General features: G+C 56.6%; 1 protein-coding gene and 1 long non-coding RNA gene across 2 annotated transcripts; both read right to left on the bottom strand.

Annotated features, from left to right (window-relative positions):
- Nucleotides 1–726: 726 nt before the first annotated feature.
- LOC101963687 (DNA dC->dU-editing enzyme APOBEC3-like) lies at nt 727–13,543 on the bottom strand. The gene is given in 8 exon segments (XM_078052450.1): nt 727–965; nt 1,225–1,393; nt 1,396–1,890; nt 2,488–2,682; nt 10,395–10,510; nt 10,676–10,958; nt 12,057–12,213; nt 13,114–13,543. Coding segments are annotated over 8 exon segments (1,533 nt in total). The 5' UTR covers nt 13,179–13,543; the 3' UTR covers nt 727–912.
- Nucleotides 3,462–6,196, bottom strand: LOC144378510 (uncharacterized). Its single transcript, XR_013440248.1, has 3 exons — nt 6,066–6,196; nt 5,694–5,944; nt 3,462–4,629 (listed from the first exon to the last, which is right to left on the bottom strand). It is a non-coding gene; the product is annotated as an uncharacterized LOC144378510 (long non-coding RNA).
- Nucleotides 13,544–13,751: the final 208 nt, after the last annotated feature.

Here is a 13,751-nt window from a genome sequence, read left to right on the forward strand (position 1 = left end):
GCGTGTGGAACCTCGTGCCAGAGAAACTGTGCTGTCTTCAGACCAGCTTTGCAACAGAGCTTTAGGCTCCTTCCTGACTTTGCAGCCTTGGAATGTCATCTTCTGTCTTCTGGATTATCACTGAGCCACCCAGCATCTTTTTTTGGGGGGGATGGGGTGTACTGGGGATTGAACTCAGGGGCACCCGACCACTGAGCCACATCCCCAGCCCTAGTTTATATTTTATTTAGAAACAGGGTCTCACTGAGCTGCTTAGCACCTCGATTTTACTGAGGGTGGCTTTGAATTCACGATGCTCCTGCCTCAGCCTCCCGAGCTGCTGGGATCCTTGGTGTGTACCAGTGCACCCGTCTCAACCAACATCTTTTTAATTAAATTTTTGTTTTGTTTTCTTTTAATTGGCCGGAGTTGCTGCTTGTTGCTCTAACCAAGAAGCCTGAATAAGGCAATTCCAAAATGGTTTGGCTTTCATTTTTTAAAATCAACTCAAAAAATAAAATAAAATAATAAAATCAACTCTACCAAGCGCCTACCTGTGCTCAGTAGTTTTCATCTATTCATTTAGACACGTGATTAGAGCCCGAGAAGGGACAGAGGATACTTGGACCACAAAATGACCCAACTATCCCACACTTTTCAGGGAATTCTCCAAACATTTCCCCCTTGGTGATGGAGAACAGATATAGCCCCATCCCCTCCTTAAAAAATAACCCAGTTTTTACAGACTTTAAAATGACCTTGAGTATTTTAATCATAAAATCAGACACCCACTTATAACACAAATACATGAAGGGGGAAAGCCAGGCCTTCTGGACTTGTGGGGCGTGGTACTTCCTCCCAAAGGCCACCAGCGCGGGGTCCGCCATGCTCTCTGCTCCCAGAGTCCCTTCTTACTGCGGAGGGTGATGCGGGTCAAAGCTGCAGGTTTCTGAAGTTAGCTGTCAGATCCTGCAGACTCAGCACTGCTGCAAGAGAAGAAATCGGGATGTGCCAGTGGGTGAGAAGCGCCCGTGAGGAAGAGGAGCATGGAGGTGACTGTGCTCCAGGGACGAGGGACAAGGCCACAGGGGCCTGGAGAGGCGCAGAGAGGAGGCCACAGAGCGGGAGCCGCAGAGAGGGGGCCGGAGCATCTGAGAAAAGGGAGACCAGGAAGAACTGGGAGAGGGTGTCTAGAGAAAAGAGAGACGTGGGGGCTGTAGGGAGAGAGGAGGAGGAAGAGAGTACCTGAGCAGCATGAGTGGGGACAGGAGGTGGCACAGGTGGCAGTGACAGGTGTCAACCCCAGGATGCGATTGAGGCGATTTTGTATGCTTTGGCTGCGTTGCTCCAGCCTGTCCCAGAGCTCAGGCTCAAAGGGACATCCCCCGTGGTTCACAAACTTGACCCAGCAGTGGGTGAACTCTGAAATGTAGTGGGGAGCCGCGCCTGGGGACAGGTCCCTTCCTGCCCCACCCTCGGCGCCGGGGCATCTCCTGTCCCCAGGATCCTCCTTCCAGGAGGCGTCAAATCTTGGGCTTTGCAGGGGCTTCCTTCCTGCCCAGTCCCTCTTCTGTCCACCTGCCGGGCCCCTGTGGCGGTCCCCTGTTCCTGTGGACACTGACAGCCCGGTCCCTCCTTCCTACCTCGGAGACTCATGACCCTGATCTGAACCCCGGATCGCCACAGGAGCCGCAGCCCCTCCTGGAACCTCCAGAGCCAGTGGAAGTAGAGGTGGGAGGTGAAGAGCGTCAGCCGCACGTGGGGGTGGCTTCGTGTGAGCGCCACCAGCTCCTGGGCGCAGTCGGGGCAGGGGCTCCAGGTGAGGTAGCAGGTGACTTCGTAGTTGTGGCTCTGGTCCAGGTCCAAGGAACGGATCTTCTTTATGAAGCGAATCTCTGCGTGGAGATCCTTCTGGAGGGGGGACGCCGGCAGAGAGAAGGAGGGTTCCATGTCACACGACTGGGGCCGGGATGGGGCTGTGGGGCTGAGTCTTGTCCACCTTCTAGTGTGGAGGCTTGTCCAGCCGAGTCATGGCCCCCCTTCCACTCACCCACAAACCCAACACCCCAAGTCCCACTAGGATCCCCGCACCCCGAGGGGAGGGGTCGGCAGACAGACCCCACCCCCACGGCACAGTCAAGCCTCTCCTTGGGACTTTTGCTCAAGAGTGACCAAAGGACACTGTGTTTCAGCCCAGGAGCCTCAGGAGCAGGTGGGAGGGGAAGCGCCCAAGGCTGGTGGGCCACCAAGGAGCCTGGCGGAGCTCCGCTCTTGGGCCAGGACTCTGCTTCCTCAGAGCAGCGAGCGGAGACCGGGCAGCCCAAGCGCGTCCTCCTGGGGGGAAGGAAGAGCGCTCTGGGGTACAGGCCTCTGGCCAGTCCAGGGCTGGGACCCAGCCAAGGTCACCGGGTGGGGGGAGTTCAAGGGCAGTTCAGGACCATCCCCCAGGCTCCAGGCTCCTGGGAGGCAACCCTCCCTGCCCCCTGAGCCCGAGCCACGGCCCAGCACCTTGTTTTGAAAGTAGTCCTGGTCACACAGGGAGCCCTGGAGCCGCAGCTGGTAGCACAGGTAGGTCTTCCGGCGGCAGTAGGGCCTGGGCGCCCGGTGCTGGTTGTTAAACTGCAGGTGGAACGTTTCCTTCTTTAGCAGCTTCATGACCCTCCGTGCAACAAGGAGGCACCAGGAGCCGGGAGCTTCCTCTGGTCACCTGCGCTGGGCTCAGATAGCCTCTGCCCTCGGGAATCAACTCCGTGGCGCCTGGGTCCCTGAGGGAGCGAGAGGAGCAGGGAGGGAAGGAGCAGGGCCACCAGGAGCTATGGCAGTGGGTGGCTTCTCCCTCTGACCCTGCCCAGTGCCTCCCCTCCACTCTCACAGTCCAGCCTTGAGGCTGTCCTCTGGGGACACCCCATCCATGTCACCTTTCTGCCTGGGCTGGGTGGGGCATCCGTCCTAACTGGGATCTGAGTCACACACCTTTGTCTGGTCACACACCTTTGTCCGCCTCCGGAGTTTCCTAAGCCTCTGGACCCCAACCTTCCAAAGCCTGACCCTTCCTCTCTGGGAAGGGACCAGAAAACTAGAAACCCGCCTTTCCTCTAACTCCGGGCTCTCTGCTCTGCACGGGAACATGGATCACAGTCCTGTGTCACCAAGAACCCAGAGGCAAGACCCAGACAAACTGTTGCTAAGGGACAGTCTGACAGAGGCTTTCAGTTGGAGGACTGACTTACCGTTCTCTCTCTCTTTCCCTATTTGTGATTACACTCTTTAGAGGATTCGATTTTCTCCCTCACTTTTCCCCCTTCTTAACATCATATTGCAAAGTGCCCCGGTGAGTGTGGGCAGGAAGGAGACTCACGGGGTTCTGTGTGGGGGTGGGAGTGGGTGGCACAGGAAGCAGGAGAGAGGTTTTCTTTTTTTTTTTTTTTTTTTTTAAAGAGAGAGTGAGAGAGGAGAGAGAGAGAGAGAGAGAGAGAGAGAGAGAGAGAGAGAGAGAGAATTTTTTTAATATTTATTTATTTTTTTAGTTCTCGGCGGACACAACATCTTTGTTGGTATGTGGTGCTGAGGATCGAACCCGGGCCGCACGCATGCCAGGCAAGTGCGCTACCGCTTGAGCCATGTCCCCAGCCCAGGAGATAGGTTTTCTATAGGCAGATAGAAATGACATAGAAATGGGGACCTCGGAGAATGGGGTCCTGCCATCCCAGATTAAAACCCAGGGCTGGGACTGGGGATGTGGCTCAAGCGGTAGCGCGCTCGCCTGCCATGCACGTGGCCCGGGTTCGATCCTCAGCACCACATACAAACAAAGATGTTGTGTCCATCAAAAACTAAAAAGTAAACATTAAAAATTCTCTCTCTCTCTCTCTTAAAAAAAAAAAAAAAGAAAAGAAAAACGAAAAAAAAAAAAAAAAAAAAAAAAAAACCCAGGGCTGACAGTGCCAGACTGGAAGGCCCCCCTCAGGTGCCCTGCTTCCTGGGGCTGCCCCTGCTTCCTTATGACCCTGACACTAGTCAACCCAGAGAGCTGCTTTGAACCCAAGCAGTTTTGTATTGTTTTAAGGAACAAGTACAGGACGAACTCAGGATGTCAAACATACTAACCATCCCATCAGGGGAATGAGAGATTAAAACCATACACCCTCAACGGAGTCAGAGACGGTTAGGGGGAACCTGCCAGGGAGAGGTCCTTCTCCAGCAAAAGAGCGTAGAAAACCCTCCAGACCGAGAGCCACCAACAGGGCCCTCTCTGGTCTCCTCTCTTGCTCTGGGAGCTTTCCTTGCTGGCTTCTAATAAATCTGCTACTGAGTTCTCACCTCTGCCACCTGCACTCTTTATTCTTTGGGTGCATGACACAAGAACCCTCCAGTGCTCACAGACCCTGGGTCACACTGGGGATCAAACCCAGCGCCGCGCGCACACCAGGCAAGTGTCCTACCACTGAACCGCAGCCCTCCTGGATTCTCTCTGGTGTGTGGACACAAGTGGGAGCCTGGCTACCCACCACTGCGAGGCCCCTGAAGGTGTGCTTGGGCCAGAGCCCCACATCACGAGGGCATCATGATTAAGCGGATGTCCGTCTCGACAGCTGCTCAGGAATCTCAAAGGACTCTCAGCTCTGTCTTCCCGGAAGTTCTGACGTTGCCCTAGGCAAATGCAACTTGGCTGACCATCCAGGTGGGCTCAGGTGATCACAGACCCTCAGAAACTGTGTCTGGACCCAGAATTCAGGGTGCTGGTCCTTAAGGCACAGACCACAGGTGCAAATGATGTCCACTTCCTGTGGCTGCCTGGCCAGCACTCTTCTCCTGGGGTATTTCCCACAATCTCAAGAAGACACTGCTTCCTGCACCAGTGACCAAACCCCTGCTAGCATCTGGGATGCTGATTAACAATGCCACTCATGTCATCAGCGGAAACCTGGTTTTGACACCTCTTGTTCCCATTAGGAAGGCTTGGGTGGATTCAGATGAAGAGCTAAAGAGGTGACACCATTGCTGGGCTGTGGCCTTGGATAAGTGGCCAGTCTGCCCCACATCAGGTGACGGGCGACTTGCGGCCTCTCCGAAACCAGCCGGATCACAGCCTGTGCTTCCCTGTGGTCTGGGACTTTCCACCTTGGCCCCCAGCTCCCGCGCTCTGGGAACCCTCCAGCCTGCCCACTCAAGGCTCAAGTATTTCGACACAATTTTAGACAGTCACACTCTTAACAGCAAATCAAGAACCTTGACCTTGAAGAGCTAAAAGAACAGGTTTGCTAGAAGCAAACTAGAACTGATTTTAAGAGCAATCTGCCTCTCCTCTCCCAGTGGTCCATCTTCCTTCTGGGAAACCATGGCGCTTCCCGTCTTGGTGGGGGGTTTCCTCCACACAGCTCCAAAACGGGGTCAGTCTGTCCAGTGAAACTCCCAAAGGTGCTCTGTAGCTGCCTCCAAGGTTCGCTCAATCATTTTGCCACTGAGGGCGGACAGAGGGCTGTGCTGGGCCCAGGCAGCACAGGAAGTGGGGGAGCCTCAGGGGGGCTTCTAGTCTGAGGCTCCAGGGGCAGAGAACTGGGTGCTCTGGTTCCAGTTCCTCTGCTAAGGCCTTGGGAAAGTCCCTGCCTGGGAGTGTCCTCCTACACACCGCCTTCCCGCCTCGGTCACCAGGCGAGAGGGCCCTGGGGTGCCTTCCCTCCCCCGCCCACCCCTCCCCTCTCAGGCCCCCTCACCTCCTGATCCGTGGAGTGTGCCCGCAGCCCCCAGGACAGGCTTGTCCCAGGTAGCTGGGCTGTCGCCTCCGACACTGGGCTCTCTTTTCCTGTTAAGGGGCCCTGGCTTTGGAAGCCCCCCGATGGATCTGGTCAGGAGTGACCTCCCAGGGCCATCTGGGTGCCAGCCCCACCTCTTCCTGGTTTGGTGGGAGGGCCTAGGGTGGCTTAGCTTCCTCAGGCTCAGACACCTTCTCTCTGCCCCCGCTGCCCTGTGGTGAAGACAGGCCTTTGTGAGAGGCCCCGGGGGTTGCAAAGGGAAAGAGAAAGTGGTCCCGACAGGGGCAGGGGGCAGACGCCCCTCCCTGGGGGCCAGGCAGTCTGGGTCCAGACCTGGCCCAGCACTGTCCCTGGTTGGCACATCTGTCTTGTGGCCGGTTCAGCTTCCCAGCAGGACTCTGTACTTGTGTTGTAGGGACAGAGGAGGCAGGGCACCCAAGACAGCAGGAAACAGTTTTATTTGGCTGCAGCCAGGTTCAGGGGGCACAGCCTTTGCTGTAACCAATCAATCCTCCGAACCCGGAGTTCAGGGAGTTTCAGAGTTTTATCCCCAGTGTGTAAGGGGAGGGCTCAGAAGCTCACAGTCTGCAGAAGTTCATATCAAAGCAGCTTTTTCTTTCACTGTTCTGGGCAAGTTAACCCTTCAAGGACAACACCCGAGAAGGGGAGAGCTTCTTCTCCCCTTTCTTTCCTCCCCTGCCCGCTGTTACCATGGGCCCAGTTGTAACTTATCTTAAAATGTAGACATCTCTGTGAAGCCCAGCTCAAGGCCAGAGGCCTGGTTTGCACATTTCTACAAACACTCTACTGGATACGATTGTGAAAACTAGTAAGGGGGTGTCCAGCACCTGGAGTGCTGGTATCTTCTCGGCCAGTGGCCAAGTAAACAGGGCGACACGAAAATAGGAAGTTTATCTACATTGGACTCTTTTGCTGACAGTCCCAAAATCAGCCATGGTGAAGAGGGCTTTTCTGAGGAGCAAAGGGGTGCCCACTTCACTTGATGCAGACAGGGTGGGAGGTTGGATATAGGGTTTCATCTCCTGCCCCAAGGAAGCCAAGTGTGGAAAGATCCTGGGCCCCGTCCTCTACCCCAGCCCTCCAACAGCATCAGCGGGGGAAGATCAGGCTCTGACCATGATCTCTCCAAGGAGGTCTTAAGCACAGAGAGGCTTAGATCCTCTCTTGAGATCACACAGCAAACAAACAGCAGAGTGGAGTGCGGGCCAGGTCTTCCTTGCTGCTGCTCACCCCCCCACACCCCCACAACTACTAGCTGCAAGGAGAGGAGTGGGGGAGTGGCACAAAGGGAGGGCAGCTGCCACCCTGCAGGGATTCCCAGGCCCGGGATTCAAGGACCTGGACTTCATGTGTGTGTTCTGGAAGCTCTGCCTGCTTGGCACACTGAGCCAGGATCCTCGAGTAAGAAACAGCAAAATGGAACAACAACAACAAAACAAAAAACCCCAAAAAAACAAAAAAACCCCAAACCAAGAGCATGTTGTGAAAGCTGAATCCTGAGCGAGGAGGACCTGCTCCCCCCTCGCCACCTGCTCTTCTCACACCCCCTGCAGCCCCAGGCCCCAGGCAACAGGAGCTTGGGTTTGAAGGGTCACAAGAACTGTGTCCCCTCCACCTTGTCAGTCCTAAGGTCCTGGGGCTGAGGCAGGAGCTCAGGGTAAGCTGGAGAGAGCTGGCAGGAAGCCCCACCCCCGTCCTCCTGGTCCTCCTTCAAGACAAAAAGGAAAGTCTCCAACCGGGGTCCCAGGGACCCCAGACCCTCATTTAAATACATCTACATGTTAAAAGAGGGGGGGGGGTGGAGGGGCAGCAACCTGCCCGGTACAATCAACACAACAAATAATCCTGACTGACCCTCTCTTTGCCAATTGTGCTGACTTCTGTCCTGTGTGAGCTGAAGGGTTCCCTGAGCTGGTGACAGGATCACAGCCCGAGGAAGGTTCTGGAATGAGCTGGGCCTTTCCAGGAAAAGAGATCTCATCTGCACAATAGGGTGTTTGTCAGGGTCGGGCAGCTGAGCCGCCCCCTGATTTGAGGCTGGACGCAGGAACTCTGGCTGCACTTCTTGGTGGGAAACCAGTCGGCAGGAGAGCAAGTCCTGGGGGGCAGCTGCCCTGGAGGGCAGTTTCCTGGGGGGCGGAGGCTTGGGAGTGGAGCTGTGTTGAGGCGCTTTTCCAAGGTGTGCTTCTCTGTCCTAAGAGAGCCCTTTAACTCCCAGGCAGGCGGAGGAAGGCGTGGTCAGAGGGTCACCTGGAGCCAAAGCTCTTTTTTTAAAATATTTATTTTAAAAATTTATTTTAAAATATTTATTCTTAGCACTAGTTGCTCACAATACTTTCATTTTATTCATCTTTAAGTGGTGCCAAGGATGGAACCCAGGGCCTCGCGTGTGCTAGGCGAGCGCTCCACCGCTGAGCCCCAGCCCCAGCGTTGTTTTTTATATCGATGCTGCATTCTGTATAAACATCTCTGTCCTGTGATGAGGGTGAACTGCCGTCTCTGTTCAGAGACCACATGGAGGCTGGAGGAGAACACAAGTTCAGGGGCCTGGGAACCGGCCGCTGGGATGGTACTCAACAGTTTTTATCTTTTTCTGCACTGGGCATTGAACCCAGGGGGTCTCACTGAGTTGCTGAGGCTGGGATTCCAGGTGCCCCCCACCCTTCCAGCAGTTCTGATTGTCCTGGGAGAGTCACGGCAAAAGCATCTGGCCGAGCCGATGCCCTGGTCTCTGGTCAGGTCGTTGAAGTGGGTGGGCAAGGCACACACCAAGCTTTCAACTCCTAAGAGTGAAGGAGAGAAGAGGGGAAAATAAAACACAGACACCACCTTTCGATGGCTGTTGTTCAAGCCCAGAGCTGCAAAGGCCCCAGCGGATCTTCTGATTCCAAAGAAAACCCCCCGGGATTGGGCCTAACCTTCTATTCTCTGTGCTCCTGGCGGCAGCGGCTGGGAGAGGGCCCAGGGCTGCCCTGAGGCGAGGAGCAGGGGTGTCTGCAGGAAGGCTGGCCTGCCCACTGCACCCCGGCTTTCTTCAGATGTTTTGGGGGTACACAGTTTACTTTGCGGCCAAGGTCTTTCTGTTTTGATCCCCACCTGAAGATTGGAGGTAGGGGAAGGCCGCCTCTGGATTCTGGGGTGGTTCTGGGTTCCCCTTCAGGAAGCTCAAGCCTGACTGGAGTCTGCCCTGCGGCCACCAGGCCCGGCGTGAAGGGCCAGCAGTGCACTGGCCCTGGGTCCCCACACTGGTCTCTAACCACCGCAGGCTGAGGAGTGGGCTGGAAGGAAAAGGAGCGGAGCCGGCCACCCATGTGCAGTGGCGCACACCTGCAAGCCCAGCAGCTGGGGAGGTTTAGGCAGGAGGGTCCCAAGTTCAAAGCCAGCCTCAGCAAAAGCAAGGCACTAAGCAACTCAGTAAGACCCTGTCTCTAAATAAAATACAAGATAGGGCGGGGGGTGTGGCTCAGGGGTCGAGTATCCCCGAGTTCAATTACCCCAGACCAAAAAAAAAAAAGGAGTGGGGTGGGGCGGCCTTCTCTGGCCTTTCCCTGGAGAACACTCTTATCTGAGGGGGCCACCTGAGGCCTCTATCTACTGCCCTCAGGGGCCCCACCCGGGGAGCCCGGCAGCATGGGAGGAAAGACCACGCACGTGGGGATACAGCGGGGAGTGGCCGCGGTGGCCATCTTAAGCCAGGGAGAGCTCCTGGCTGGTCTTGGGCTTCCAGCCTCCAAAACTGTGAGAGAGCCAACTGTGGGGCATCTTATTATGGAATCCAAGTCGTTTATTCCAGAAGCTCATCCTCTGAGAAATCAAGTCAGCCTCGAAGGGCGTCCATCCCACCTGGCAGTTTTCACGCTCTCAACCGACCCATTTGCATTCAGCCCAAGAACCACATTCGGTGACTGTGTGTGGAGACCATCAGGGACAAAAGGACAGGAGTTCCCTGGCCTTACTCCACCTTTCCGGTCCCACTAACATCCCCCCACCCCCACTGATGACACCAAGATGCCTCCATGATTTTCCACAGGGAAGAAATTCCTAAGAATGTTTACCACACTCACGGCCAGTGGGATAGCAGCCCCCAGGCCACCCGGGCTGCTCCATCCGAGGGCTGTCCCTTCCTTACCAGCCTGAGTTTTCTCTCCCTCAATGTTGTTCTTTCTGGAGCTGAAGCCCCTCTCCTTTTCCCAGTTAGAGCCTGGCCTGGTCTCTCTTTTTCTTTCTTTTATTTATTTATTTTTATACCAGGAATTAAATAAACCCAGAGGCGCTTGACTGCGAAGCCACATCCCCACCCTTTTATTTTATTTATTTTTTAATTTTTATTTTTTGACAGAGCCCTGCTAAATTGCTGAGGCTGCCTTTGAACTCAATCCTCCTACCTCAGCCTCCGAGTCGCTGGGATTACGGGCGTGCCCCACTGCACCTGGCCAGACCGGGCCGGGTTTCATTTTCATTGTCACTGAGTCAGAAGTTCCTGTGGCAAGTGCCATCCTGATGGGGGAGGGGCCCTGCGGATGCGGGAGGTGGGAGCCATCCGGGCAGCCCCAGAGGGGAGGGGAGTCTGGTCCCCTGGGGGGGGGGGCAGAGGAGGCCGGGGAAACAGCCATGGAAGTAGCACACGGAAGCCCCTCATGGGAGAATCTTCTGCAGCTTCTTGACCTGGAAGTAGTAATTTCTAAACAGGTTCTTCCAAGGCCGGAATGGCCGTCCGTCGTAGGGGTACACAAAGTTCTCCCAACAGTGCTCAAACTCTGTGAGGGAGGAGAGGAGGGGGCAGTCAGAGCCCTGCAGCCTGCTCCCCACCCCCAGGCTGCCCCAGCACCGGCTCCCTGTGTCCCCTCCCACTGCTTTGGAGACCTGGCCTGGCCTGACCCTCATCCTGGTTCCTTGGGCCACCCTGACCCTCTGCTCCTCACCTCTGATGGACATGATTTCCACCCTGGCTCCTTCCCGCTGCAGGGCGCGAAGCCCCTCTTGGTATGAGTGCTTCCAGAAGTAATAGAGGCGGGCGGCGTAGACGGTCAAGCTCAAGTTGGAGTGGCTGGCCAGGAAGGCAGCCACCTGCTGTGCACAATCCGAGCAGGGACTCCAGGAGATGAACCAGGTGATGTGAAAGTGCTGGTCGGGGAACTGCAGGGGGTAGTCGTGCAGCCAGTAGAGGAAGCACAGCTCGGCGTGCAGGCGGGTCTCCAGGAAGACCTGGGGGTGGGGGAGGCGAAGCCCCGGTGGAGGATGGCCAGGCCGGGCGGGGCGGTGGCATTTCATCCATTCTCCCCTTTTGAATTTATTCACTCTCCCAGCTCCCAGGTGGCCCTGGGCCAGCATGCCTAGCCCTGCTCTGGCCAGGTCGGGGGAGGGCACCAGGCTGCACCACCCCACGGGGAGGAGCCACTGGCCACAGGTGCCTACGGAGCACTTGTGACTCATCTGAATTCGAGACCCTGGGCCCCGCATAAAACACCCAGCAAAAATGAAAAAGAACGTCATCCTGGGAAGAGTTTTATGGGTTGAAATGCTGTTAGGCATATTGGACTAAATGAATTCCGCCCATTCCTGACCACTTGGTGGACTGTGGGCACTGGAAGAGTTTAAATGAGAGACATGATCCATTCGCCTTCCATTGGGTAGCTGTGCTGCAGAGCAGGCCTGCCCACCCCAAAGGGCTCCTGCCCTCCAAACGCTTGGGACAGCTGAGCACGGGTGGCAGGCGGGCAGGCGTGTGGAGGGGATGTGACTGCTCGGTGTAGGGGCTGCAGGGGTGGCACTGGATCTAGCAATGGCCGGTTCTGGTCATGGCTGCCGTATGGGGGCCCAGGGAGGCCCTTGCTCTGAGTGGGCTGGGGGCAGGCAGGGGCAGGCACAGCGCCCAGTGTGTGGTAACAGGTCCTCTCTGTGCAGGGGTCAGGGGTATGGCAGGGGCAGGCTCGGCAGCCCCACAGACATGAGGGCCCGATAAGACGCTGGGGAGCTGGGGTTGGGGCTCAGAGATGTGTGAGGCCCTGGGTTCGATCCTCAGCACCACATAAATAAATAAAATAAAGGTACTGTGTCCACCTACAATTAAAAAGTAAATGTTAAAAAAAAAAGACTCTGGGGTCTCAGGCCCCAACCTACACGCGGAGGAGCCTCAGGACAAGGTTTGCCTGTGGACTGCTGAAGAAGGCCTCTGGGGGAGTCAGACGCCATTGTGTAGCAGGTCACAGGATGGGCGTCCCAACATCTGGCTTTTTACTGATCTCCTCTGGTTCTCAACTGGAGTGGCTCCTGTCTACCATGAGAGAGGAGTCTGGCTGATACCTGGGTTTTAAAGACCCCTCTGTGAATGGGGACAGTTGAGTCACGCTCCTCTCTATCCACCTGGTAGCACAGGAAGGTGTTGTTCCGGCCCAGGGCCCAGCGAAGGTTCCGGAAGTGGAAGAGGAATGTCTTTCGATATAAACACCTGATCTTGTTTCTGGAGGCAAGAAAGGAGACACCGAGCGAACCCCAAGTTGCTCTAAGCTGCTGTCCACTGAGCCGGCTCCCTGGGTCCCCCTTGGTGCTCCCCAATCCTCTGCAGCTCTGAGAACTTCCGCCATGGAGGGCCTGTTGGACCCACCCGGGGTCCCAGCTCTGATCCTTCCAGTGGGACGCCCCCCCACCCTGCCCACTCAACCCCCAACCGAAAGAAAAAGACCAAACCCCCTCACCCCAAGTGTGAGCTTTGAGCGCCTGGCCTCCGTTCATTCCTGACTCACACTGTGCATGCTGTTTTTGTTTTTAAATCAGGGTACCACCTGAAGTCTCGGGGCACAAGCTACTGTTCTGCAATTTCTCCTCATCTTTCATTCTTGTGTCCTCCGCCATCTGGGTGGTTCAGCTCTAAGAGGTCTCATCTCTGCGGTTGGGGGTGTGCTTGGGGACCCTGGACAGTCCCTCTTGGGCTCAGTGGAGGTGACTCCTTCAGTCTCAGAGCTCCCTCCTCCCGCTCCCTCTCCTGAGACTTCAGGCTGACAGCCGCGCGGGCTTCGAACACCACTGCGGGTTCCTTCCATCAGTTTGCGTTGGGTTCTGATTGATAACAAGACTGGCAAACCATGGAGCCAGGCTGCCCGCACGTGGCAGGAGGGGCAGCCAGGGGGCACTTTCAGACAGCTGCAAAGAAAGGGCCACGGGGCTGGGGGAGGAGGAGGAGGGTGGCACATTCAGAAGCTGCCATGGGCCCCCTCCAAAACGGCAAAGACCCCGGGGGGTGCTGCGGAGGAGCCTGGAGAGAGAGAACCCAGGCCTGGGTGGGGGAGAGACCAGAAAGAAGCACTATGGGGCTGGGAGGGGGACCCCAGGTAAGGAGGTGCTGCAGAGGGGCCAGCGGTACCTGATGTCTGGGGCAGGGTTGTGGCATCCTGGGCAGGCCCCGGGTCTCCGGTTCTGGGGCTCCATTTCCTGATTTCAGGGCCTTTGCTTTGGCAGCCCCCTGATCGATCTGTGAGTGACCTCCAGGGCCATCTGAGTGCCGGCCCCACCTTCTTCCTGGTTTGGCACCGGAATGGGAGGGCCTAGGGTGGGTTTTCTGCCTCAGGCTCAGACACCTTCTCTCCTTCCCTCTGCCCCCCGCTGGGCAGAGCAGGACACGCACGGCCCCTAGATGAAGACCGGCCCCTCGGAGCCGCAGGACCACAGGAAGCACAAAGGGAAAGAGAAAGTAACTGATCCCAGAGCGGGAGGAGGGCGTGGGCCCTGGAGAGGGAGCAGGGCAGACGCCCCCCCTGCAGGCTGGACAGTCTGGGTCTCGCTCATCCGGGTCCAGAGCCCAGCGCTGCACCTGCCTGGGGAATGGCGGGTGATGGGCAGGGACGGTGTGGATTCCAGACAGGGCCTCCTGTGTCCCGTCCTTGCACCGGAGCAGGGAAGGGCAGACACGGATTGGGTTCCTGATTCTGTGCTTGGATCTTCCCATCTGTCTCCTCATCCAACTTCCCAGTGAAGACCGATGGGCACAAAGACTCCAAGCTG

This window comes from Ictidomys tridecemlineatus, chromosome 6 (assembly GCF_052094955.1).
Source record: "Ictidomys tridecemlineatus isolate mIctTri1 chromosome 6, mIctTri1.hap1, whole genome shotgun sequence".
Lineage (NCBI taxonomy): Eukaryota > Metazoa > Chordata > Mammalia > Rodentia > Sciuridae > Ictidomys > Ictidomys tridecemlineatus.